The following is a 27,222-nucleotide window of genomic DNA, read 5'->3' as shown; positions in this document are numbered from 1 at the left end:
CTTTTATTCCTGTGTCCTCAGCTCTACCTAGTTATCTCAGCGTTCTTTCATCTTTCACATAGAATCCCTCCCCAAGCCCCGATTGCGCCTCCTGGTATTTCTGCAATGAGCGTCCTTCTATCTATGTCGGTGACACAGCCCGAGATCAGCCACTTCTCGTGTTTCCCCTTGATTATTCACTCAACGAGCCCTTTAGGCTGCTGCCACCCTCCCTTCCAGACCACATCCTTTCCTGCTGCCGTCCAAAGTCAAACTAATTATATTGAAATTCATATCCGATTAAGAGATTTCCCTTCCTTGAAATTTTCAGACAGCATTACAGAAACCTCAGGACAAATATCCAGACTCGTTGCACATTAGCACAAGACCTTCGATGACCTTTAAGATTTTTTGGTTCGCAGATCTCTTCAGGTTTCCGAGTCAGGGTATGAAACAGCTCTGCCCGCTTGTGTCAAAGCACCTCTGGTGATAAATGCTGATTTTCTGTTCACACGCCTGTCTTTGCGTATTTCTGTAGGATCTTTGAAAACATGGTCTAGTCCTTTGGAGCTGTGGTACCTAATGTGTCTGACACCTAGTAGCCATTTCAAAATATTCACTGATTGAATAATGTCTGTCCTCTTTCAGTGTCTATGTTAATCGTCAATATATACAATCTTAATATACAATCTTAATATATAGGTTACTTTAGAGACAATGTTGGTATCTTTATTTCAGTGGTCCCCCATTGTCATCCTATAATGGGGATTTTCATTATCTTATTTTCCCCTTCAGTGAAAATATATGAGCATCTGAAAGGATTGCATCCTGACCATCACACTCAAAATTTCTATTACCAATCTATCCAAATGGAGCAATAATGACTAGGTATTGGCATAGGAAGTACCCAGAGGAGGACCATTAATGTTCTCCGCTCTTGATAACGCTCCATGAAAGGGGGTCACTTCACCTCCATCCTAATTCTCTGTCTTTAAGACACGGAAGTATGGAAGGAAGCTTGGTGGTTTCCCTTTATCATCCTCTTAAAGCATTTTCTGTAAAAACACATCTCCAGAAGTCCTTCTCTCTCGACAATACATTCATTGATTATACATTTCACTCCATGAAGGCACCGATTTAAATCATTTTAAGCTATCAGGGAAATTACACTGACAAATTTCCCTAACATTCAGTATCAAGTTGCACTAGATACTTATGTAAAAATAACCTGAATTCTATCCTGAGGACATCCTGTGTAAACTCTCAAATGGCAAATACAGATTTAAAGAAGATTGTAAATCTACTGCATTTAAATAATTACATGGAAATGTGCACATTGAATATGACAGAATAAAAAAAAAACGAATGGATGGATAGTCACAAGTGAATAGGGAGATGCAGAGGGCTTTTCTTTCTTGTGTCGGTAATGGCTGTAATTTCTTACCATGCATATTGATTTACACTAATAAGATAGGTACATTTCTTTTATGTATGGGCCCATGATCTGGTTTTTTAAAAAATGACACACGAATGGCTATATGAAATTAAAAAGGGGATGCCCTCTGGAGCTTGAGTTCCTGGATCCAAATTCCAGTTCTGCGGTTTGCTAGGGGCGTGAGTCTGGGCAAGCCATTTGATCTTTCTGCATCCTGCTTTCCTTTTAAATGGTCATTTAATAATAATAATGATACTTACCTGAAAGGACTAACATGAGGGTTCAATGAGTCACACTTGTCAAGTTCTTATGCCTGTATGTGGCGGCATGAGAGTGGGTAGATACGAGAAGTGGGAGGATGGCCCTCATTGAACAGGACACCAAATGCTCATTGAACACAATCAAGAATGCCTGCACTGTGCACCTACTTACTGTGCCCTATCATTCCATTCCAACAGACGTGTTTACATTAGTTTTTTTGTTTATTAACTTGCATTGGACAGATGAGGACATTGATGTTTAGTAGTTAAATGACTTGTCCCAGCTTAGCAAATGGCTGAGCTGGAATCTGATCCACTGTCCCCTACTAGGATGGTGAGGAATTTGCATAAGAAAACAGTCCGTTTCAACGTCTGAAATTGAAAGGCTTTTTGTTTTGAAAAATAAGGTAATCCAGTAGTCCCTAAAAATGACTAATGGTGGAAGACATTTTTTATTTTTTTAAAGATTTTATTTATTTATTTGAGAGAGAGAGAGAGAGGGAATGAGAGAGAGAGAGAGAGCATGAGAGGAGAGAGGTCAGTAGGAGAAGCAGACTCCCTGCTGAGCAGGGAGCCTGATGTGGGACTCGATCCCACGACTCCAGGATCATGACCTGAGTCAAACAGAATTGCTTAACCCCCTGAGCCACCCAGGCACCTGAAAGAAATTTTTTAGAAATCATGGTAAGGTGGTAGGAGTGATACTTATTTGTGTTCAAGTGTACTTTCTCTGTTTTTGCCTGCCCTGATCGATACTAACTGCTCAGTATGATGCAACATACATGTAAAAGTGTAATTGCAAAGCTGTCTTTCACTTTGCAGCCAGCAAATACTCAGTTTTCTTGGTCTAATAGAAGGAACGGAAGGGCTGACTGTGGGGCATTTCTAGCTGGAGTGACCTTTACTAGACCTGCCTGGTACAATAGAAGAATGAGTAATTTTTCCTCAATTTAAGATAGCAGAGAAAGAGTGAAAGACACAGTTTAAGGTTTAATCTCTTATTTAAATTTTGTACTAAGTGTATCTTTAATATTTGCTTCCTATCTTCACATAAAGAAAAGTCACTCATAATGACTCTGTCTCTACTGGGAAGAACAGTTCCACATGACAAGCACCGTGGAGGGCTTAGTCCTGCCCTCGTACTGTGTGGGTTCTGCCCATAGCCCCAGTGATTTAAGCTTTATTCTTACGCCTCTACATTCTGCCCTCTGTGAGGGTCTGCTGTGTGCTGAGTCTAGGCTGTGTGGGCTGAGGAGAACACGGCGAGCCGTGTAGCCTGCCTTGCGTTGGGCTTACGGTATAATGAGGAAGAGTAGTTAACAGGTAAAATAATACACGTTCAGTCTAAATCATTTGCTTTTCCGTTAATGATGTCACAATTTCCTGCTGGAATGGGTGAATACTTGCTTTGTCCTCCTGAAGAGTCTACTTGAGCTCTGTTCCCAGAATTAAGGGCTATCTCAAAGGTAAACTTAATTCTTTCTCTGAGAAAAGCTACATTACAGTCTCAAGGCGTTGTTTTTCTGGGTTTCCCTCCAAGATCTGAGGTCTTGTGAAGGCACCCCACCCCAGAGGACATGGGCTCATTTTGCTTTCTGTTGCTATCTTGTTTGACAGACATTGTTTGCTCTTTGCAATCCCTCAACAGGACTCCATCCTTTTGAAGAACCTGCACTTTTTACTTTTTTATATTTATATTCATGCTGCTTCACCCTTCTTGTGTCATGTCCTTTCTAAAGGCACCATATGCTTTGCTGATTTCCACCCGAGCCAAATTGTGGCTCAAGGGAATGGCTACCTTCACGCTTTTCATACCAACTCACTCTCCTTTGCTGTGCTTGCAGCCAGGGCAGGTCCAGCATGAGGGGCCCCAGAGTTAGCTGGCAGGTGACAGCAGGGGCAGACTTCTTGGCAGAATAGAACTGAGTGTCAGCCATTCCCCCAGGGACAACAGTAGTGACCACAAAACTGTGGGGATGGCTGAGTCCCATTTTTGGGATATGAAGCAGATGCACAATATCGTGGAGTTTTTTCTGTCCTTACCTTATTTTTTTTTAAGACTTTATTTATTTATTTGACAGACAGAGATCACAGTAGGCAGGCAGAGGGAGAGGAGGAAGCAGGCTCCCTGCTGAGCAGAGAGCCGGATGCAGAGCTTGATCCCAGAACCCTGGGATCATGACCTGAGCGGAAGGCAGAGGCTTTAACCCACTGAGCCACCTAGGTGCCCCTCTCGTTACCTTATTTATTGTTACCTCTCGTTACCTTAGTTATGGTGCCTATATGTGCTAGATGTAACAATCCCCATTTATTTCTCTTCCTCCAAGCCAGACGTATCATTGAGGGCAGTATTTTCCCAAGATATCTGACCAGGGAGCCCTTTGTAAATTACAATAAATCAAGAAAACCCATAGGAGTTACTAAGCTCTAATGCACACTTGAAATGAGGTTAAAGACCAAGAAATATTAAATATTACAACTACATATTGTAATTTGGGGGAAAAAAGACACGCATTTACTAAAGGTCATCATACAAATGCCTTGCAAAATGAAGGATCTGTGGTGTTATTTGTGAGTTAATATTCAGATCAAACGTTCAGCTCATGCAATTTTCAGGCATTCATTCATATGCCAAAAGACTTCCCCAAAAAAGAAACATTGAATACAGGGGTCTCCTAATTGTCCTCTATATACATACATGTCTAGTATTTTTTAGCATATATATTTACATATACTTGTAAACAGATACATTTAAAATAATACAAATAATATTCCTAGCCTTAACTTTTTCAACACTCTTTTTTTAAAGTTTTTATTTATTTATTTTACAGAGAAAGAGAGGTCACAAGTAGGCAGAGAGGCAGGCAGAGAGAGAGGAGGAAACAGGCTCCCTGCTGAGTAGAGAGCCCGATGTGGGGCTCAATCCCAGGACCCTGGGACCACGACCTGAGCTGAAGGCAGAGGCTTTAACCCACTGAGCCACCCGGACGCCCCTCAAGACGTTTTTATTGTTTAAATAGAACATCTGTTTTTCATGAAACATACCTTGCACTAATCTAAGGAAAACAGTTGTGTTTATGTTATTTTCTTGTCTTTAGGATGTTAGTTTACCTTATAAAATGAAAATTATATTTTTGGGTATGATTTTGAAAAATAACTTGGCCCAAGTTCTAGGCATGGCTCTGCCAGAGATCAGCGATGAAAGTCTATGGGTCATGTCAATGAACTTACCTGCCCTTCCCCACCTCCTTCCTGAGATAAATTTCCCTAGTGGTGTTTCTTGCTCAAATAGGCAGTTCCAGGCTGTTCTTTGCCCAGGAAGTCTTAGTGAATGGACCAGATATGGCCTCGTGACCTCAGAGTGGCCTGGAATGGAATGGTCTACCTCTTATGTGTGGTCCCATGTAGAAGAGATGAGGTATTCCTCAACCTATCAGCTCCCAATTTTGATAATGCAAATCAGAATTATGGAGAGATTTTCCACTGGTAGTAGATCAGAAAGCAGCCAACATACAGAATTCAGCCAACCAAGTATGCTTTGGGATTTATTTGGAGTGAATTTTCATTGACTTCCTCTTAGGAATATTGCCTTTGAATTCTATTTTTTTAACACAAATCGAATAGTTCCTATTTCTATATCTTCTCATTGCTCTTTTGATTCTTTTTAGAGCTTTTTCTCAATGCCTATTAGCTTGCCCGCGGTATTTTGTATGTTGAGATCATTTTAAGGAAGTCAATTTTCATATTCAGTATAAAGTTATTGGATTCAAAAAAACCCATAAAACTGGAAAGCCTTTCAATTTTCTACCTTATTTGTTATGAAATAAGAACCAGTACTCTAAACAAACACTGTGGTTACTCTTTTGTTTTTCTAGTGTATCAGTCAACTCAGGCTGCTCTAACAAAATACCACAGACCAGGTGTTTCAAACAACAGAAGTGGATTTTTTTTCTCACAGTTCTGGAGCCTCCAAGTTCAAGATTAACATCCAGTGGGGTCAGTTTCTGGTGAGAGCTCTTTTTCTGGATAGCAAGATATCTGCCTTCTTGGTGTGTCCTCATATGCTGGAGAGAGGGAGAGAGAAAGGGTAGAAGAGGAGGAGGAAAGAAAGCTATCTTCTTCTGATAAGGCTACAGTCTTATTCGACCAGAGCCCCACCCTTATGACCTCTTTTAGCCTTAATTACTTCCTAGAGACCCTGTCTTCAAAAATAGTTGCATGGGGGATTGGGCTGCAAAAATGAATCTGGGGGAGGGGGACACAATTTAGTCCATAACAACCACTAACATTCCCTCTTGATTCAAAACATTTCAGAAAGCTACTTTTTAGACCTATTTTTTGGAGTAATTGACATTTAAAAGAAATTGAGACCATCCATCAAACATTCCTTTCTCACTGACCCTTAAAAAGGACTCTCTGCCATTATGTAATTCCCTTGAGAGAAGGGACCTGAAGGAGGATAAGAAAAATAATCAAAGAAACAAATCAAGCATGGATTTAAAAGAAAAGCTTTCTATCAGCCTCTTTTCCTTCCCTTTTTCTTTTTTTAAACCCAAGAATGACTGATTCACATTTCGCCTGGCCTAATGCTATTTTATTGAGTTTCCAACTGCCAAGTCATGTCTGAGCCGTCGATCTAAGTTTCAAACTTTTAGAGAAAGAAGTTTTCCATATTGAGCCATTTCTGCTTGTTTAATTTCATGTAAAGAAATTGCCTTCAAACCTCTGGGGATGAGGGTATCTGGCTTGGAGGGCCCAGACCCCTTGGCTTAACTTTCTACCATGTTGTCCTTTAAAGTACCTGAATGTTGGAAAATAATCTCACCGCAGCACCAAGAACTCCTGTTAACAATTGAGCAGAGGGGGCGCCCGGGTGGCTCAGTGGATTAAAGCCTCTGCCTTTGTCTTGGGTCATGATCCCAGGGTCCTGGGATCGAGCCCTGCATCGAGCCCTGCATCGTGCTCTCTGCTCAGCAGGGAGCCTGCTTCCCTTCCTCTCTCTCTGCCTACTTGTGATCTCTGTCAAATAAATAAATAAAAAATCTTAAAAAAAAATGAGAATTGAGCAGATGGGGATTCTGATAGGGGTTTTAATGGCACAGAAAACAGAAGACTAAGAAACAGCTTTGGCCTGTTTCCTGAAGCTGCAGGTCCCGAATGGAGTGGGTACAGCCTGGATGCTCTCTGTGTCCCTCTCTGCTGGTGGACTAGAAAAGTCAGAAAAATGCATTGATACATTGTTGCAATTGTTCCTAAACCTTTTAACTTTGGAACACAGATTTATGGGCCCTGCTCCCAGAGTTTCTGTTCCAGTGGGATGAAGCCTGAGAATTGGCATCTCACCTGGTCCCTGATAACACGACATTACTGGTTTGGGGGCTAAGTTTTGCAAACCACTCTCTTATAGGGTTCCTCTCTGTGGCAGCTGAGCTGAAACTAAGGGAAATTAGAGAGCAGCCCCAGGCCAGTGGTTCCCTGCTTTGGCTGTTAGATCTCTTGGGGGAACATTTAAATATAGTGATGTTAGAATCTCTGAGATGGGCGTGGGTATTTTTTAGGGCTCCCCAGTCTTTTCGGTGTACGCACAAATTTGAGACCCTTTGTCATGTCCTAATCAGGCATTCCAGATTAACAGAATTAGTAGTGCCTGGACAAGCCCCTGAAAGGCAGACAAGGAGAGACTTAGTGACAAACTCTCTGAAGGTAACTTTTAATCAGGGTTTTGAGTGGGCGTAACACTGCAAAATCACGGGTCTCACTTTTGTCCTCCAAATTGGAAACCAATGACCATGTTTTCACCCTATACAAAGTTGGTGGGAAGCTCTTCCTGCTTAGAGTCCAAGGATGGGAACACATCAACGTGGAAACCCAATCTTTCAAAGGTCTTTTATTTATAGGGAATGTACTAGGCATTTTAAATTGCAGAATATATCCTCCAGCATCGGAACTGGGAGGTGAACTTGTCTGCGAGCAGTATAATTTGTGAACTCTTTGCTGTATCCTAACACTAAGCCTGGGTAAATTGCATTCTGCTCAAGGACGAATCAACTGAGAAAATCAGATCGAAAGCTCATAAAACTGTTTGCAGCCGAAGAGAAGAGCATAACTGGAAGTATTCAAGAGAACATCCTTCCTAGCAAATAGGATTACTATGTGGTGAGAAAACAACAAAAACAACAACAACCCACAAACATTTAAAATACCTGCCTGAGAGCCCAGTTTGTTTTAGTGGAATGTTATTTGTAATCATAACTAGGCCAAGATAAATAGAGACTAGTTTGTGGTAAGAAAGGGGCAAGAATCTAACAGTCCCAGAAGCGATAGAAGGAAAAACCTGGTATCAGAGGAAATGAAATGATTAACACTGTATTTTTATCTGTATTTAAAAAATGGGAACATACACATATACACACAAAAATAAAAACAATTCTGTTTTAAAATAAAAGCTAGTTTAGGGTTTTGTGGGTTTTTTTTTTAAATACTGAGGAAGATACATTTCTCCATAAATAAAAATAGGAATCAAGAGTCGTATGTAACCAATGATAAGAGTTTGATGCCCCACCAAATATCTTGAGGAAGATTCATTTTTAATTATAATCTGTAAATATCGAACTTGGTGTATCTTCTGCTGTCATATCTTAGAGAACCATGCTTGGGTGCACAGAACCTCATGGGAGATGCTGTGGTTGGTGAGCACTTCCTAAGCAGGACACCTGTCTCGGCCCCTGCGCACATATCTGCCCCATTGGCAGGATAACTGGGAAAATTCCAGCTTCCCTGGGCCTCACTAGACTGGGAAATCTAGACTTAGAACCAGTCCTAAGCTAGCAGCTACCTGCTTTGAGCCCTAAACCCTAACCTGGTCCCTCTTAGCTTTTGTGAGATCCTAGAAGCACCAGAGAAACAAGCATTTCCAAAATGACCCAGTTAAATAAATAATGACCCCAAATAATTCTGAAGGAGAGAGAAAATGTTTAGTTAGGGATAGCTGTGCAATTCCAGTCTGTCCCATTAAAAGGAGGGGCCTTTGCTATCCTGATGGAGTAAAAGAAGTCATCAAAGAGAAGAGCCCTAGGGTCTTAGTGTTGGTGAATTACACACACGTAAGTCTGTTGCCTTTTGTGTTAGTGATCAGTGGGGTGGCATTGGGGTCCCAGCAGCCATGTCTCACCTGGATGTGCTGCCACTGATGGAGAAGGAGGCACTGATGTTCCCCGGATGATGGTACGTAACATTGCACCCCACTGAACCCATGGTGAATTTGGAGAGTTCAAGCATTTGAAGGATCATGGAGTTTGAAGACCTGCTGCACATGGTAGAGGCCTTTGGAGTAGCTCTATGTGGAGGCCCCTTCACTGCCCACCATTAGCTGCTCTGTTTCCTCTCATGCTCCTACCCCGCCTTCCAAGTACCGATTCATCCCCGTTCTTTGGAACACTCAGCCATCTGAGAGAGTACCCATCCAATCTTCCTTTCTCATGCCTTACAAGCTCTGTCATCTCTGGCTAGGAGAGGACATGATGGAAGGCTTTCTTTTCATCAGGACTCTCCCATCAGAGCTGGTGAGCTCATGGATCATGACGGGGAAGAAGATCTCAAACGCCTCAATTCCATTTAGATTCCTTCCCCAGGGATGGCATCAGAAACCTCTCCCTGTGATTGAGGCAAACATGGCTTATCAACTTGAGCATATTAGGCGCCTTTGGTTTTCGGCAACTGACAAAAGTCAGGCCTGGAAGAAAGAGAAACAGGGCAGCCCCAGCTGTCTACTTGACAGGAAGTGCTAGATTATCTCACCCAGGTACTTCCACTGAATATGTGGATTCTAACTATTTTCCCCATTTTTGTGTCACCCCTCTGAGGTTTCACATCTAAGGAGAGAATGTTCAAATGGCTGAACCTGAGTCCTGTGGCTAACCCTGGACCAGGGCAGCAAAAGGAAGGATCTGGCGGGAGAGATCTCTGAGGTCCCATTAGTCTTAAATGGTAGCTCGGGGCTCTTTACCTGTACAACCTTACCAAGCCTTTGTGTGACAAAAAAGGCTGCATTTTCCATATAGAGTGTAAAGGGCCTTCCAGAAGGAGTAATAGATGCTGAGTGGCCCTAAAATGACAATTGATTTCTAGAAGAAGAGTTAATTTTCTCCCCAAAACAACGCAGCTTATGTTCATCTGAGAAAAGCATATTCCTTTTATAATATAATAAAGACCCTATTTCTTGCAAAATTACAAGTTCTTTATTGTGTTAAAAGAAGATTTTGCCTTCTTGGGTCCTTTTTCATCCTAGAGAGCTCTTTATAATCTTTTTATTATCATTTCAAATCTATACAGAATTTCTTGGCTCCTGATCCTTTGATGTTCTTGAGCAGGGAGAGAAGACAGGAAAAAGGATGGGGTAGGGGGCAGCAACCTCCTTTGACCCCAGAGTGAGGTAATGTCCTATGTGTGAACTGAATTGTTCATGTCAATGATGTCCTTTTATTGCCCATAGAGATTTATTTATCCATTTCTCAGCCATCTCAAAAGTTTTCTTCCCTGAGAAATCCAGTAGCACTCTATCTTTACTAATAGTTTTCCTACTAATTTTCAGATGATTTTACTATCAAAATTGTTAATACTTAGAACCACAGTCAGTCTGATGAGTAAGGACAATCAAATAATGATCAGCTTTCTAGGAGACCAGGACTCATCAGTTTAAGTGCAAAAGAGTAATCACATAATTTATTGTCCAAATCAGAACAATTTTAAAAGTAAAAGAGAACACATTAAAAATTAAATTATGGGGACGCCTGGGTGGCTCAGTTGGTTGGGAAGCTGCCTTCAGCTCAGGTCATGATCCCAGGGTCCTGGGATCGAGCCCTGCATCGGGCTCCTTGCTCTGCAGAGAGTCTGCTTCTCCCTCTGCCACTCTGTCTGCCTGTGCTCACTGTCTCTCTCTCTCTCTGACAAATAAATAAATAATATCTTAAAAAAAATTAAATTATGCCCATGGTTTTTAACTGGGATTCCACACAAAATTTTGAAGACTTCTTCTTTTTTTGACTTCTGGCTCTATAACTTCCAAGGAGGTTAAGAAAATTTTTTATATCCTTCCTAAAAGTGTAAGTCCATTCAGTTTCTATTGCATGTTGAATCTTGTCAGATCCAATTTTATTCCTGTATTTTTAGTTGCCTTCTTCTTTCTTAATTGAATTTAGATATACATGAATGTTAAGCACATGATTTTTTAACTTTATCCCCCCTACCCCTTCCCATCTGTAGCTCCCTGTCATTTTAATTTTCCATCTCCATGTTAGTGGAGAGGCAAGTGCACTGAAATGTGAATCAGAAAACATGAATGCATTTAACTGTGTGAATTTGTCCAATCATGTAACCTTGCTAGCCTCAATTTCCTCATTTGTTGAAAGAGATGTCAGTAATTGCTTACCCTACCTAGCTATTTATTTATTTATTTACAGATTTTATTTATTTATTTGACAGAGAAAGATCACAAGTAGGCAGAGAGGCAGGCAGAGAGAGAGAAGGGGGGGAAAGTAGGCTCCCTGCTGAGCAGAGAGCCCATTGCGGGACTCAATCCCAGGACCCTGAGATCATGACCTGAGCCTAAGGCAGAGGCTTAACCCACTGAGCCACCCAGATGCCCTCCTACCTAAAGCTATTTAACAGAATAACAAAATGTTGGGGGCACCTGGGTCACTCAGTTGGTTAATTATCCGATTCTTGATCTCAGCTTAGGTCTTGATCCCAGGGTTGTGAGCTCAAGCCCCACACTGGGGCTTTAACTAAATAAATAAATAAATGAAAAACACAAGACAAAATAAAAATCATAATATGATTTATATTATAATCATGTCATATACCATAGTAACTAATGCTTCAACACTTAGCATGTTTTAGGCAGAGGTGATAATTAACCATGTGTTAAAGTTATCAAACTCCTGTACTGATTGGTAAAAGCCACTGTTACTCACCACCATGGCCATCCGTTTCCCTTCCCAGGATTCTGGACCACTTTTCTAGTTCAGGAACAACAACAACAACAAAAGCAATGCATAGGATATTGGCAGACCTAGTGCCCCATTCAAATATTATATTCTGGTTGGTTAGCAACTAGACAATTCAGGCTCCCAGAGTTCTGTATTTGAGGTGCTTTCATTGGTTCTCCCATCCCTCTCTTCTCAGAGGGCTGGCCAAGATCTTTCACATGCACTTGAACTGTCCTTGGATGGCCCTGTGCCATGGTGGTGGCACTCAGAGGTTGTAGCTATTTGCCTCTGGCCAAAGATTTCCCTCTTATGGTTTTATGTGAGAACATGAACCATCATGGCTTTGGGGTTGTGAGAGCCTGTAGGAGAAACAGGCACTGGTGGGAAGGCAATTATGGGGTCTACTTCAGACAATGACCAGGTGCTAATGGCTCTGTTGGCACAGTAGGTATCCCTGTAACAAGAAGGTCATGATCTCAGGGTCCTGGGATTGAGTCCCGCATTGGGCTCTCTGCTCAGCAGGGAGTCTGCTTCCCTCTCTCTCTCTCTCTGCCTGCCTCTCTGTCTGCTTGTGATCTCTCTCTGTCAAATAAATAAATAAAATCTTAAAAACAAAAAAAGAATTTCAGGAGTTATGTTGTGGGAGGGGAATTTGGTATGTTTGTTTTGGAAGAATTTTCCTAGGTTTCTGTAAGGAACTTGAAACTTTGCTGCACCTTTCATAGATCAATGGTTGGGAGAAGGAGGCTATTTCCCATGTCATTTGAATGATCAAGATGACTATGTTGTCTTGATATTAAAATTAAATTAAATTTAATTTAATTTAAAAAGTGAAAACAAAATTTTTATCAACATATAATGTATTATTTACCCCAGGGGTACAGGTCTGTGAATCGTCAGGCTTACATACTTCACAGCACTCACCGTGGCACATATCCTCCCCAATGTCCATAACCCCACCACCCTCTCCCTACCTCCTCCCCTTGGCAACCCTCAGTTTGTTTTGTGAGATTGAGAGTCTCTTATGGTTTATTTCCTTCCTGATCCCATCTTGTTTCATTTTTTCCTTCCCTACCCCTCAAACCCCTCACTTTGCCTCTCAAACTCTTCATATCAGGGAGATCATATGATAATTGTCTTTCTCTGATTGACTTATTTCACTCAGCATAACACCCTCTAGTTCCATCCATTTAATTGCAAATGGCAAGATTTCATTTCTTTTGATGGCTGCATTCATTTAACCTTTGATTAGTTAATAAGTTACATTGTCAAAATACAAAAGTTATCAGAGTCTCTCAGTCACTCAGTTCTCCCAAATCTTGGGTATCCAAGATTTCATTTCAGCACACTTTGCAGCGAGTGTCTTTTACACAAAAGTGGTCAGTGGCAGCTATAATATAACACTCCTCTGTACTTAAAAAAATTTAATGCATATTTTTCTAGATTGTTATATACCAGATTTTATAGGTCTGCCTTACTAAAAGAAAGAAAAGAAAAGGCAGGGGGAGAGAAGGCAACATTGAGCCTGAATATTTATTTAAATCTCAGCATTTCTGGATTGATTGCATATGTTCCTTTTGCCCCCAAATTGTCAAGGCTGAGTATCATTGTGCTCTCCCTGTGACATTGGATGACATTTTGGGTATCTCTTGTTCTTGGATTAAATGTTTGAATTTCTGAATAATTTATTGTAAAATTGTGACAGATGTTTCTTCCAACTCACATTGATATATTCTTTGCATAATTATGTGATTGTGGTCTGAGACTCAGGTTCTGTCATATGAAGTCAAAATAAGCACTCAGGTCACAAATTCTCTTGTTTCTATGGAGCAGGCTTAATCAACTCCAACTTCTCATTTTAAATGATGGACTTTTTGGCAGTATGTAGCTCTAGTCTTGTCAGATATATTTAGAGAAATTGAAAAAAGAAAAACAAGAAAAGAAAAGACTTTTATAGTCAGCTTTTTAAAAATAAGGTTAAAAACCTTTTTAAAAATGCATATGATTCAAACACATGTTTCAGGGCTTTCATTCTATCCTAAACTAATATTCATTTTTGCAATTTTTATTAAAAATACCATGATTGCACAGAATACTAATACTTTTGTTCTGATGCAAGTGCTTAATTTTAAAGTTTGAAATATTAGCTAATAGCCAAAAACCTGTGAAATGGGAAAGTGGCAATATACCCTAAGTCATTTTTCTTTAAAGAAATAATGTTCAAAGTCAAGGATAACTTCGGTTTCTCATAAATCTCTTAACACACTTTGTGGTTTTATTTGCATATCTGGAAAAAAGATCAGAATTGTACTTTGTAAAAAGTAAAAAAACAATGCCTAAAATTTAATAAAGTGATGTAAATGAGAATACAGGAGATTGCAGATCTCCAGGGTACAAACTGACTACTGTAGATGAGATCCTGCAAGTTATCTTGAGGGTCTTTTGTTGATTTACATATTAATATTTTTGTAACTGAATGCAATTTAACTTATCATACTTTTATTGAAAAATATTTTCAAGAAGATGGCATAATTTATAACTAAATGATAACTTAAGAAATGCTTCATCATAATTCATATCATAATGATTGTTCCTTAAATATAGAGAAATGATTTAGTCTTGGTAACATGAACCAACTTCCTAACTGTAGTTTAATTTTTCCCATATTTTGTAGTTATTGGTATTGAGCAGAATCATGCAAATAAAAACATAAATGAAAGATTTATAGGTTTTTTTTTCCCCACTGGAAATCTTGGCTAAAGATTTATAGTTTTAAATAATAACAATAGCTCACTTTAATTGAGCACTTGCTATGGGCAAGACATTGTTCTTAATCATTTACATGTAACAATGACTTTAACGTATGTATTAAGGCTTTGCTAGGATATCATAACAAAGGCCCACCAAATGGATGGATGACTTAAAAGACAGAAATTTATTTCTTATAATTCTGGAGGCTGGAAGTCCAAGATCAAGGTGTCAGCAGGACTGATTCCATCTAAAGGCTTTGAGAAGGAATCTGCTCCATGCCTGTCCCCTAGCTTCTGGAGGGTTGCAGGCCATCTTCTGCATTCCTCAGCTTGTTGAAGCCTCATCCTGACCTCTTGCTTAGTCTTCACATGTTTTCTCTCCGTGTGACCCTCTTCAAGTTTCTTTCTATGTAAGAACACCAATCAGGGACTCCTGGGTGGCTCAGTTGGTTAAGCGTCTGACTTTTGTTTTTGGCTTAGGTCATCATCTCAGGGTTGTGGGATCGAGTGGAGTCTGCTTTTCTCTCTCTCCCTCTCCCTCTGCCCTTCCCTGCATGTTCTCTCTCTCTCTTTCAGATAAATAAATAAACCTTAAAAAAAGTTGTATTGAATTACGGTCCACTTGACTCTAATATGACCTCATCTGAACTAATTATATCTGCCATGATGATTTTTCCAAAATGATTTTTCCTATTTTTCCAAATAGGGTAAGTTCTGAGGTTACAGGGGTTGGGGCTTCACCATATGAATTTTTGGGGGACAATTCAATGTACAACAGCTAACCCAACCCTATAAAGCATGAACTAATGTTATCTCCAATAATTAGATGAAAGAACTGAAGCAGAGAGAGGTTCAGTTAAGTAACTGAATCTTGAGTCAGGTAGATAAGACAATCTTATCAAAAGAAAGTGACAGGGCTGGGTTTAAATGAAGCCAGTTGAGCTCCAGAGTCTATACAATTTTTTTTTCTAGCTTATTTTTCCTTTAATGTGCTTCAGGATATAATTTATTAATATTTCACATTTTGTCTCAATATGCAAATATTAATTTGTTCTAAGGCCAATTTTTCCACTAGAGCACTGAATTTTCTTACCTTAGGGACTTTCAGAGTCTACTCTCTACCACTAAGTACCATAATTTCTCATGATGTTACCAACAATTTATGGCAGGCTAACTTTACTTATGATTTGAGTAACAATTTATGGCCTTTATTTTACTTTATTTATTATTTTTAATTTTTTTAAAAGATTTTATTTATTTATTTGACACAGAGAGAGAGATCACAAGCAGGCGGAGAGGCAGGCAGAGAGAGAAGAGGAAGCAGGCTCCCCACTGAGCAGAGAGCCCAATGCGGGGCTCAATCCCGGGACCCTGGGATCATGACCTGAGCCAAAGGCAGAGGCCTTAACCCACTGAGCCACCCAGGTGCCCCTATTTTTAATTTTAAAAAAGATTTACTTATTTATTTTAGAGAGAAAGAACACAAACATGTGCCAGAGCAGTTGGGTGGGGGGGGAGGAGTGAGTCTTCCAACAGACTCCCCACTGAGCTTGCAGCCTGATGTGGGGCTCAATCCCGGGACTCATGAGATCATGATCTGAGCCGAAACCAGGAGTAGGAAGCTTAACTGACCGAGCCACCCAAGCACCCTTACAACCTTTATTTTAGAAGCCTAATCTTCTAACCTCTCTAAAATATCTACAATCAAGTTAATATAAATATATTCAAATGTATGAAACTTTCATCAAATCCATACTCTGATCATGTCATGCGTGTGTTGTCTCTAAAGAAATTTTTAAAAGAAAAAGAATGGGGGCACCTGGGTGGCTCAGTCAGTTGAGCATTTGCCTTCAGCTCAGGTCATGATCTCAGGGTCCTGGGATGGAGCCCTGAGTTTTGCTCCCTGCTCAGTGGAAAGTCTACTTCTCTGTGTCCCTCTACCGCTTCCCTGCTTGTACTCTTTCTCTCATTTTCTCTCTCTCAAATAAATAAATAAAATCTAAAAAAAAGAGAAAGAAACAAAGAACAACTACTATCTGAACTCTTCTGCTCCTTCTACCATATGTGAAAGAAAATTCACATTAATCTTCTAAGAAGGAGAAGGTAGCTGAGTCTCATCCCATAAGGAAACAGGTCTTCTGTAAATACTATAGTGATGGGGAACTCAGTTATCTCTATTCTGACCTAAATTGTCACAAGTACAGAGGGGAAGTAACTGGTGGAGTTGTTTCAAATTCTTGGAAAATACACTGAATAGTGAAGAGAGGTTTTGGCAGGAAAGATGCTCCTCCTACCTCCCAGGCTGTTACCCTCATCTGCATGGTCAGAGTTGGGTCACCGCTTCTTCTGTGAACATTCCATCAGCTGGAAGGGGGTGGGGAGGGGTGGACACAAACCAGAAGTTGCACAGATTGCTTTTGCTTTCACATCCTTTGCAGTATTTGTCACGTGGCTACATCTAGCTGCAAGAGAAGCTGGGAACGTTCCAAGCCAAAACTTTTTTTTACTAGGGAAAAAGAAAATAGGTATTGAGAATTGAGAGATTAATAGCAGACAGTTTCTGCCACAAATGGGAAAAAGTGGGCTCTGTGGCAATACAATTTGACAATTAAAGAGTACTCTTTACATTGAATAGTAGGAAATTGAAACATTCAATCTGCCCTTTATAATAAGAATAAAACATAGTAAAACTTCCAAGTACACATAAAAGTAGAGACAGTGGTATAAAAAACATATGTATCCATCAACAATCTTTGAAGAGTAATTATTAATTCTGATACAACTTCAACTTTACCCCCATTCAAGTACCACTTCCACCCACCAATTGTTTTAGAGCAAATCTCAGGCATCGCATAGTTATTATTCATAAATATATAGTATGTATTTTCAAAAAGAGACATTTAAAAATATAATTATAATACCATTGTCACATTTTAAAAAGTTAATGATAATACTTAAATATCATCAAATATCTAGTCTGTGTTCCGATTTCTCTGATAGTCTCATGAATGTTTTTCTCATTTACTTTTTTCTTGTTTTTCTTATTGTTCAAATTAAGATCCAGGTTAGGTGGACATATCTTAATTGTCTTTTATTCTATGATATTTTCTTACATTTCTCCTCCCCCCCCAATTTCTTTGTTGAAAGTGTTACTTAATGTAGAATTTCTTATATTCTGTTTTTTTCTGATAACATCCCCATGGTGTTACTCAACATATCTTTCTCTATGTTTTCTTAAATTACTGGTACATGGCACTTGGTTGGTTTTTTATTGTGATGTTAGCAGTTATTGATGATAATTGCCTAGAAGTATGAGTTACTAGATATTGAAAAATGATATTCTAATTCTATCATTCTTCATTGATTAGCTAGACTACGTCTATAAAGAAGTACTTATATGAATAAGTACAATACATGCTCTAAGTACTTATATACATGAAGAGTATCTTCTATTAATCTTTTGAGTATCCTGAATTACATTTTACCTAAGAAAGATAATAAATTCTTGATTTTTCCCCCCTTGGAAAATAATGAGTTGGTTTTGTAACCTCTTCTAAAGTAACTGGGATTTTCTCCCTTCTAGCACTACAGACTCATGGATTTAAGTATATTTGATCCTTAAATCCATTGCAGATATTGTGTTTACGCATGCTCAATTTTCCCCACATTTTGGCAGCAAATAGTCTTAGCTCGTTTCAGAGTCCTACGAACACCTTAGTAGTCATTAACAGCTTCTTGACTTCTTGACATGACAAAATGTTCCAGACTTATCTTGTATACTTTCTATTCCTCATTTGAAAATAAAGTAATAAATGGAATAGAACTTTTTGTATTTTAATGTCTGTAATATTCCACCTGTCTCTTATTAAATGTCTCATAATGTATTTTTCTACATTATTTTAATATTTGCATGGTAGTCCCATTGTATGTATAATTTATTTAAATAGACCCTCTGATTATTTCCAGTTCACAATTATCAGAATTATGAAGATGAATACCCATGTAGCTAGATATTTTCCTACATGGGTATATTATTATTCTGATCGTAAAATCAGTACTTCTTTAATTGCTGAGGCAAACAGACAGACATTTTCAAGAGTTTGTTACATATTAGCACTGTTTTTCAGGATATTTGCATTAACTTGCATGGCAACAAACAATGTTTGAGTGCCATTTTCTTACATCATATGGGTCATTTTCATTTAAAATTGTGGCCAATTTGATAGATAAAAATTGCACTCTTTTTATTACTAATCAAGATGAAAAAATTTTTGTTGTCCTTTGAACATTTGATTTAGTCTTTTCTGAACCATCACTTCGTACCCCTTGCTTTCATCTGTACTAATTTATTCTTTCTAGAGTTATGTAAGAGCCCTTAATATATTAACTCTTGGTTCATTTCATGGTTTGCTAATATTCTCCCCAATTTGTCATTTTATTTTTCAGAATTGTGACATCTAATCATTTTAAATGTTGATATCCATATTTATGAAATTTTACTTTATTGTTTTTGCCTTTTGTTCCCAACCTAAAAAGACCTTCTTACCCTAGCATCGTTGTTCATAATTGAGCCACTTCCTTCAAAGTAACACATTTGCAATGACATCTACCTTATACTGTCAACACCTGAAGATAGCTGTATTATTTCTTTTTATATGGCATCCCATAAATACAGGGTCTTTTAACACAACTCAGAATAATCACCATTCAGATACATAAAACCCAGATATTTTATGGGTACACAAGAAAACTTTTCTATCCCTAATGAAAAGCTACTGAAAAACTTTCCTTTCAGGCATGGAAAGTTACACAGAATATGGTCGTTTCCCTTAATTTTTTTTCTACTGGAATACTCCTAAAGGCAGAGGAAAGTGATTAAGTCTCCCAGCATAAGTGATAGTAGAGCTTGAGGCAGGTATAACATATAAAGGATTCTTTTTAATTTTTACTTTAAAGCTTAAACACTTAAGCAAAGTTTTTCTTCCACTACCGAACATACTTGTTTGTGTTTTTCAGAAGTCAGATGTATTGAGGTATAATTTACATACAGAACCTATTATTCTCTTAAGTTGTATAGTTATATAAATTTTGACAAAAGTATATTATATAGTCATGCATGATCACCACAATCAGGACATAGAATATTTCCATCATTCCAACAGCTTCCATTATGTCCCTTATAGACAATACTCTATCCTCTCTTCCAGCCCGTGGAACCACTGACCTGATTTCTGTCCCTGTAGCATTGCCTTTTTCTGGAATGTAAAGGAAATCCTATAGTATGTAGCTTTTTATGTCAGCTTTAATTATTATTCAATAATTTATGTCAGCATAAATTATTTTGAGATTCATCAATGTTGTTGCAAGTGTCAGTACTTGTTTCTTTTTATTGGTGAGTGGTGTTTCATTATACAGTGTATATCCATGCATTTCCCACCGACATTTGAGTTATTCTTGGTTTGGGCTATTACAAATGAAGATACTCTGAATATTTGTGTACAGGTCTCTGTTTTGGACATATATTTTCACTTGTCTTGGTTAAACATCAGGGGTTAAGATTGTGATTAGTATGAGGACTGCATGTTTAAGTAGAAAAAAGTGCCAAATTGTTTTCCAAAATAGCTGTACCATTTTGCGTTCTTATGTGCTCTCTGTGAAAGTTACAGTTGTCCACATCCTTGCCTGTCATATTCTAAAGTTTTAGCTATTCTAATAGGTGTATAGTCCCATCTCATTGTTCTTTTAGTTTGCATTTTCCCAATAACTAGTGATATGAACATCAGTTTTTGGTGCTATGCCATCTGTATCTTTCTTTATTACAATATTTTATCTATTTTTATTGAGTTATTTTCTTATTACTGACTTGTGACTTTATCTTCTTTACTTATTTTTAAAGATTTTATTTTATTTTAAGTAATCTCCACACCCAACATGGAACTTGAACTCACAAGTCTGAGATCAAGAGTCACATGCTCTATTGACTGAGTCAGTCAGGCTCCCCCCCTACGTATTTATTTTAGATACAACCCCCTTACTATGTATGTGTTTTGCAAATATTTTATTCTATTCCATGACTTCTATTTATATTTCTTTAATTGTATGCTTCAAAGGGAAGATATTTAAATTGCTTTCAGTAAACTTTTGATTTTAGAATTCTACCTTTTGGAATTAGGAAATAATGCAAATCCATAGCTAGTGCTGTGTGTGTGTGTGTGTGTGTGTTTCAGAGAGGAAAAGGGCCGGAGGGGCAGAGAGAGAATCTTAAGCAAGCTCCATGCTCTTGCAGAGCTGGACATGAGGCTTGATCTTACAACCCTGAGATCATGACTTGAGCCAAAATCAGGAGTTAGATGCTTAACCGGCTGAGACACCCAGGCATCCCTTGTACTATCTTTGTTTTGATTCACAAACCCCACCTGTATTTGGTGGTTTCTGTTTTTCTGTCCCAGGCTGTTTTAGGTAATCCAGCACTCCATCATCGAGCATCTAACATCAACCAATTAAGCAGAACCGGCTCTACTGAACACTCTGGATGAAATGTGTGGCCGCAAAGTCCAGGCCTGTGTCATTCCCTGTTTCTCTCCCTCTTTTTTCCTTCCTAACTTGCTCTTTCTTCTGCTGGATACAAATAGTACTGGTAGTAGAGGCAGGACTAGTTACTGGGGAAGGTTTCATTGCATAAATACGTGGTTTGTGGCATTAGGCCAGGATCTTGACAACAATGCCTGATACAAGAATTATGTCTGGCTTCAATGAGTGTTTTCATATTCTTCCCGCCCCTCCCCCCTCAAGACCATCCCTTTATCATCTTACCAGATAAGGCTGAAGAAACACCAGCATTTGGTTGAAGATGGGGATCCATTTGGGCATGGCATCTGCTAGGCACAAAAACTGATCACAAGATGAAGTAAGACCCATTATCCCCAAACTGACTCCAAATTCTCTGGGAGGTCCAATAACTTAAGGAAACCTAAGAAGAGATTAAAGGTGAGTATCTGGTCATATTTTTTAAAATTGTTATTTCAGGAACAGTTGAAAATTTTCTTATTTATTGCAAGTTATAGAAACTCTAAAAACTCAACTGTTATTATTGCAGGGAAAAATTTTCTGAATAATGGCTATCTGAGGCAATGTTCATCTATTTCTGTTCCAGAAAAGGAAAGCGTGGCTCTGGGATTATTAAACTCTAGGTAACAAGAGATTATTTTCCATATTGTTTTGGTCTGTTCTCTACGTTTCACCTTTAATAGGAGGAACTTTTATCTTTATAAGCAGACTAAGTTAAAGCAGAAATTGTACTCTTTTTTTTTTTTCAACTGAAGTACAGCTGATATACAACGTTCATTGGTTTTAGACTCACAACATAGTTGTTTGACCACTGTGTAGGCTGTGTGTGGCTACCATCTGTCATCATATAATGTGGTTCCAGTTACGATACCATTGATTACATTCCCTATGCTGTACCTATTATCCCTACAACTCATTCCATAACTGGAAACCTGGATCTCCCACTCCGCTTCACCCATTTTGCCCATCCCCCGACCCTATCCCCTCTGGCAACCCTCAGTTTGTTTTCTTCAGCAATTTTACTTTTTGACCCTAAGGGACTCTGATTTTCTACAGATTTAGTTTTAATTGGTTTGTTCAGCAAGAAAAGGAAAACTTCAGCTGATGCATGACATTCATCACTAAAAAGTTATTTTTGAATACAATAATCAAGTTAGGTTCAATTTGCCAATTTTATTTTATTTACTAAAAGATCTGTGTTAAATTATAAATCAGACGTTTGAATCATAATCTTGAAACCATTGAATTATTAGCGAGTTTATTACATTTATGCTTTCTTTTAAAGCTCATTCTTTTGGGTATACTCAAGAGGCTATTACAGATTTCTGCTTTAGTAAGCATTTCTTATGTTCATTAAGATTTACTTTGAAATGGTCTTTCCTTTATTGCTTTTATGCATGCTAGGACAGTAACATAATCATCTCTGCAAGGTTGTCTCAGTATAGATCAGTTCAGTGGGTGACTTCAGCAACTATTTTTTTAAATGAAGATCATGGAGATTCATAGGTATAGGGCATTAGTTAGAAAAACTCAAGAAATTTAGGAAAACACCAGGTAGAGCTTTGACCATAATTTTGTTGGCAGAGTAAAAATAGATAGCTATAAGTAATAGTTATAATAAGTAAAATCTCTACTTCATATTTATCCATTCACTAATTTTTTATCCATTTGATGTTGTCACCACAATGGGAAATAATAAAAGGTATAAAGATAATACTACTGCTCTTAAAGTACACATTGCATATGAGATAAGAAATGTTTGCTGGTAAGTTTAATTATGAAATGGGAAATGATGAGTTCCATTAGAGAGCTTCATAGACATCATGTATCTGTTAGAAAATGCTAGGTTATGCTGACATAACAAACAGCCCCAAATCTTTTTTTTTTTTTTTGAGGAAGAACTAATATTTTATTTTATTATTATTTTTTCTAATATTTGACTTTCAATGTGCTTCTGTGGGTCAGGCAAACTAAAAAGTACAAGGTAGATTCTTTGACCATGTTTCCTAAATGTTTGTGAAAAGACAAAACTATGGTATACAAATATTTTATGTACACATGTTTTACATCTCTCTCCAAATTTAGCGGAGCTTAAGTGCATATAAAGGATTAATTTGATAATCAGATGTGAATCAGTGAAACATTCCATTTCTACATTCAAAAGTTGTTTTTCCTCTTCTGTGTACTAAGGTATCTTGCATCTCTTTTTATTTGCCCATGTGGAGCCAGAAAGACCAGCAATGTAGGTAGCACAATCTAAAATTCCCACTTCATACAGGGCCTTGATCACACCTGAGAATCCAACCATGGCTCGGAAGCCTCCACCTGAGCCCAATATGGCGACCACAGGCACATCACGTGTATAATATAAACCTTCACTATTCTCTGGACCCAGGAGTTTCTTCATGTTTTCCTTTATGTTTTCTTTTCTCTGTTGTCTGAAAGTTTTCTCCTGATCACACAGAGCCATACTGAATCGGAGGTCTGGGGACAAACAAACTTCAAGAGACATTTCCAGAAACATTTCAGTGACTTGGTTGAAAATAAAAGGAACCTCTTTCTTCTCTCCCACTTTCATAGAGGAAATGGGGAACGTTGCTGTCCCTAAAGTTTCATCCATGACATAATTGGCATCCATTAGTGTGACCTCCAAAACATTTTCCTGGTTAGGATCCAAAATAAACTCGAAGGTCTCATTCCACACAGGGTTTATATCATTATTGAAGTGTCTTGTTCTCTTCCTGCTATCAGGGGTGGAGGAGATGAAAAGTTCCACATATGGATCTGGAGTGTCAAGCATGTCACTGAAGGCCCCCTTGGTCACTTTGGTGGCACGTAACACCACCACCGTGAATTTGTGGAAATACTGGTGCTCCACCAGAAACATCCTTTGATCCCAGGGCTGTTACTTATTTGAGTCTCTCCTCTCTCCCACCACAGAATTATTGAGAAGTTTATACCATGCTTCACTACAATTTGACTACTCAACAGCCCCAAATCTTAATGGTCCAAAACGACATGTTTATTTTTGATGCACATTATGTGCTCATTATGGGTTCACTGGGGGCTCTGCTCCATATCTTCTCACTCTTGGGCCCAGCCTAAGGGAGTTTCCGCTCCCAGGAATGTGACTGGTGTTCAGCAAGGTAAATAGTGAGGGTGGGAAAACACGAAAATTTTGCACTGGCTTTTATAGTCTTCTGCCCACATTCCACTGGGTCAAAATAACTTACTTGGCCAGCCTGACTTCAAGGGGGATTAACAAGTGTGATTACAGCACCTGCCTGGAAGCAGGAGAACTAGAATATATGTGTCATCTTTAACGACTACAACAAAGGAGAATTGAATCTTAATAGGAAGACCAAGGAGGGCTTCATGGAGGAGGTGACATCTGAGTTAGACTATCATTGATGAACAGAATATTAGATCTGGGATTAAAGTAGCTTTGTGGAAATAATAAGTCTTGTGAAACTAACCAAAATTTGAAAACAATGTTGCTTGAACATAGTTGGCTTTTTTTGTGACCTATTTCAGCATGACATTACAGTCAAAAGAATCATTAGCCCTTCATAATATTGACAAAATACTGAAGCCGTTGTGTGGCACAAGAGTAGGAGATCCCCTCAAAATACATACAGAAAAACTTAAAATTCTTGATTTTCTCTGTTTTTTTTTATCACAGTAGTTCAAAAAGCATAGAAACTGCTTCCAGAATGTCTGCTGCTTCCCCCTCATCAAACTCAACCCAGTTCTCTCCAGACTGATCCCACATGGGGTCAAACTGATTCTATACCAGTGTGATCAATCTACCCTTTCTGTTACAGAATTCTTTTCTCTGTTCCTGAGCTGTTCTCATTCTAGTGTAGCTAAATCTAGCCTTTCTGGACTTTTTTTTTTTTTTTTTTCTTTTAGCTCTTCTGGCTATTGGTTTTGCAGACACACACACCAAAAAAACACCCAATGCATTAGTCTCCCAAGCAACAGATGCTATTTTCTTTTTGAAGGTGAGGAGGAAAGAAGGCTATAAATACATGTACACTGATATCTTTGTCTATTTTACCCAATGTCATGTGTGCGACTATGTTGTTTTCACAGAAACATGGCTCTTAGAGCCAGAGAGAATCTTGGGTTAGTGGCTGGTCTTGCTTCTTGCTTCAGGTCCTTTAGGCATTATTATTCTCATGTTATTCGAGACTTGAGGAAGTGGTGTGGTGTATAAGGGTCACGGGTTGATGGGGAAAAACATGGATAAACACCGAGTTATTGACACTCTGATGTGTGATTTTCAACCATACTACGCTACCTGAAATGTCACCATTCTGGCTGTTCTGTATTATTAACCTCCAAGAATTCAATGTCAATAGACTTCTATTTAATATCTAAGTGTTTAACAGCCTGCCAAATTCTGAACACTTGACTCACTACTAGAGATTTAAAAGGTTGCTTTTTACGCGGTCCCAACCTTCAAGGTGTTCACAACCCAGTGAAGAGACAAATGCTTACCATTCTCGCAGAATCTAATTGGTGACTGGGTGACTAGCAGAGCAAACAAAATGGAACACGCGTGGAATGGAACAGGGAGGACGAGATTCTGCCTGAATGTTGAGTAGTGACCACAATGGTGGTGTGCAGCATTTTTGAAATATACAAAGAGGGGCCCCAGGGGTAGCAGTTAGAAGATCCCGTTTTAGGTCTTGGCAATGTGCCCCTCTCAGCAAAGGCATTACCTATTTTACCATTTTAAGCATATCTTGTAACTCTTCTGTGGTTTGGTTTCTTCATCAGTAACATGGGAGGGTGGGACAAGATTATTTCTGAAGGAACTTCCATTGCATGAGAGCATTTTTAATGAAAAGAAATATTTGAGTTCATCACTAAATTCCTCATTCTGAAAATGAGATTCTGAGAGGTAAGGTCGATTTGCCCAACACCTCCACTTTTGTTGACAGTCAGGCTAATAGTTCTTCTCTTTCCCCAGCTGCTGCCTCTCTCAAAACTAATGGGATTTTATTCATTAAAAACATTCTTCTTAAGAGCAGGTGCTCGAGAACTATTAACAGGGAGTCCAGGTTAAATTTTCTTTCTGAAAATATTGAAAATGCATTATTTTAAAAGCATAATAACCAATGTAACAAGGCAAAAAAAAAAAAAAAAAGGAAAAGGAAAGAAAAGGCATTCAAATGGGAAAGAAAGACATAATGATGTCTGATATGATTTACTATGTAGAAAACCCTGATGTGTATGAAAAAGAAGCTCCTAGAAGCAGAAGCGAGCTAAGCAAATAACTTCAGTGTTTCTGTACAGCAATGCAGTAATTTTGTCTGGGGAAGATGTGGTTTCAGCTATTAACTCCTCCATGATGGCTTTCCTGTCATAATAGCATCTCAGGGTGACAATTTGGTATGTGTGCCCTTGGCCAACTTCAGCGAGTACATTCAGGAGCTGTGTCCCAGTGGCTTCACTCCCCATTACGGGAACTACCAAGGGCAGGTAATATGAGTCAGTCACTAGATACAGATTTTTTAAATGACAGATGTATAATATGTACACGTAGCATCAGAAATGATGCAAGGTGTAGATATTGAGATTAAAAGGTGAAGGGGAGAGGCACCTCAGTCAGTTAAGTGTCTGTACTCAGCTCAGGTCATGATTCCGGGGTCCTGGGATCCTGGGATGGAGCCTGTCATCGAGCCCAGTGGGCTCTCTGCTCAGCAGGGAGCCTGCTTCTCCCTCTTTTTCCCTCTCACTCTGTCCCTCCCCACCCCCACCTCCTGCTCATGCTCGCTCTCTCATTCACTGTCTCTCTCAAATAAATAAATAAAATCTTAGAAATAAAATAAAAATAAAAGATGAAGGGGGTAATGTCTACTCCACTGCCCCCTCCCCCGAATTGAATAGTTAACATCTTACATTCTTGCTGAGGCTATAGAGCTCACATATAGGAACAAGTAGGAAATGATTATAAAAACAGACACAGTAAGTACAGTTGTGAGCGTAGAAACACTTGCGGAAAATGGTGTTAATTGTACCTACTCTGAAGGTTAATTACAGAAATTCAATGACATTCATGTAAAATCACCATTTAAATTGTAAAGAGCTTTGCAAATGTCTGATGATGTCATTATTTTTAAGGGTATTACTATATTAATGGAGAAGGAGCATGGAATTTGGCATTTTGCAGGGTTGATCGAGTCTGGCTTTGGGGGCCTTAACACAGCTTATTCATTTCTCTGCTCCTCAGGCCC

At 38.7% G+C, this 27,222-nt stretch overlaps 1 protein-coding gene across 1 annotated transcript; it reads right to left on the bottom strand.

Moving 5' to 3' along the window:
* Positions 1-23,162: 23,162 nt before the first annotated feature.
* LOC116876186 (cytosolic phospholipase A2-like) lies at positions 23,163-23,864 on the bottom strand. The gene has a single exon (XM_032872174.1). It carries the CDS (start codon positions 23,862-23,864, stop codon positions 23,163-23,165), a length of 702 nt encoding a protein of 233 aa, XP_032728065.1.
* Between the last annotated feature and the right edge of the window lie 3,358 nt (positions 23,865-27,222).

This window comes from Lontra canadensis, unplaced genomic scaffold (assembly GCF_010015895.1).
Source record: "Lontra canadensis isolate GAN:19392208 unplaced genomic scaffold, GSC_riverotter_1.0 scaffold44, whole genome shotgun sequence".
Classification (NCBI taxonomy): domain Eukaryota; kingdom Metazoa; phylum Chordata; class Mammalia; order Carnivora; family Mustelidae; genus Lontra; species Lontra canadensis.
The sequence above is the reverse complement of the archived record's forward strand: the minus strand, read 5'-3'. Positions and strand labels throughout refer to the sequence as shown.

What these genes read in the sequence shown, in the direction of transcription:
- LOC116876186 (XM_032872174.1), bottom strand. Translation starts at nt 23,864, where the DNA reads ATGTTTCTGGTGGAGCACCAGTATTTCCACAAATTCACGGTGGTGGTG.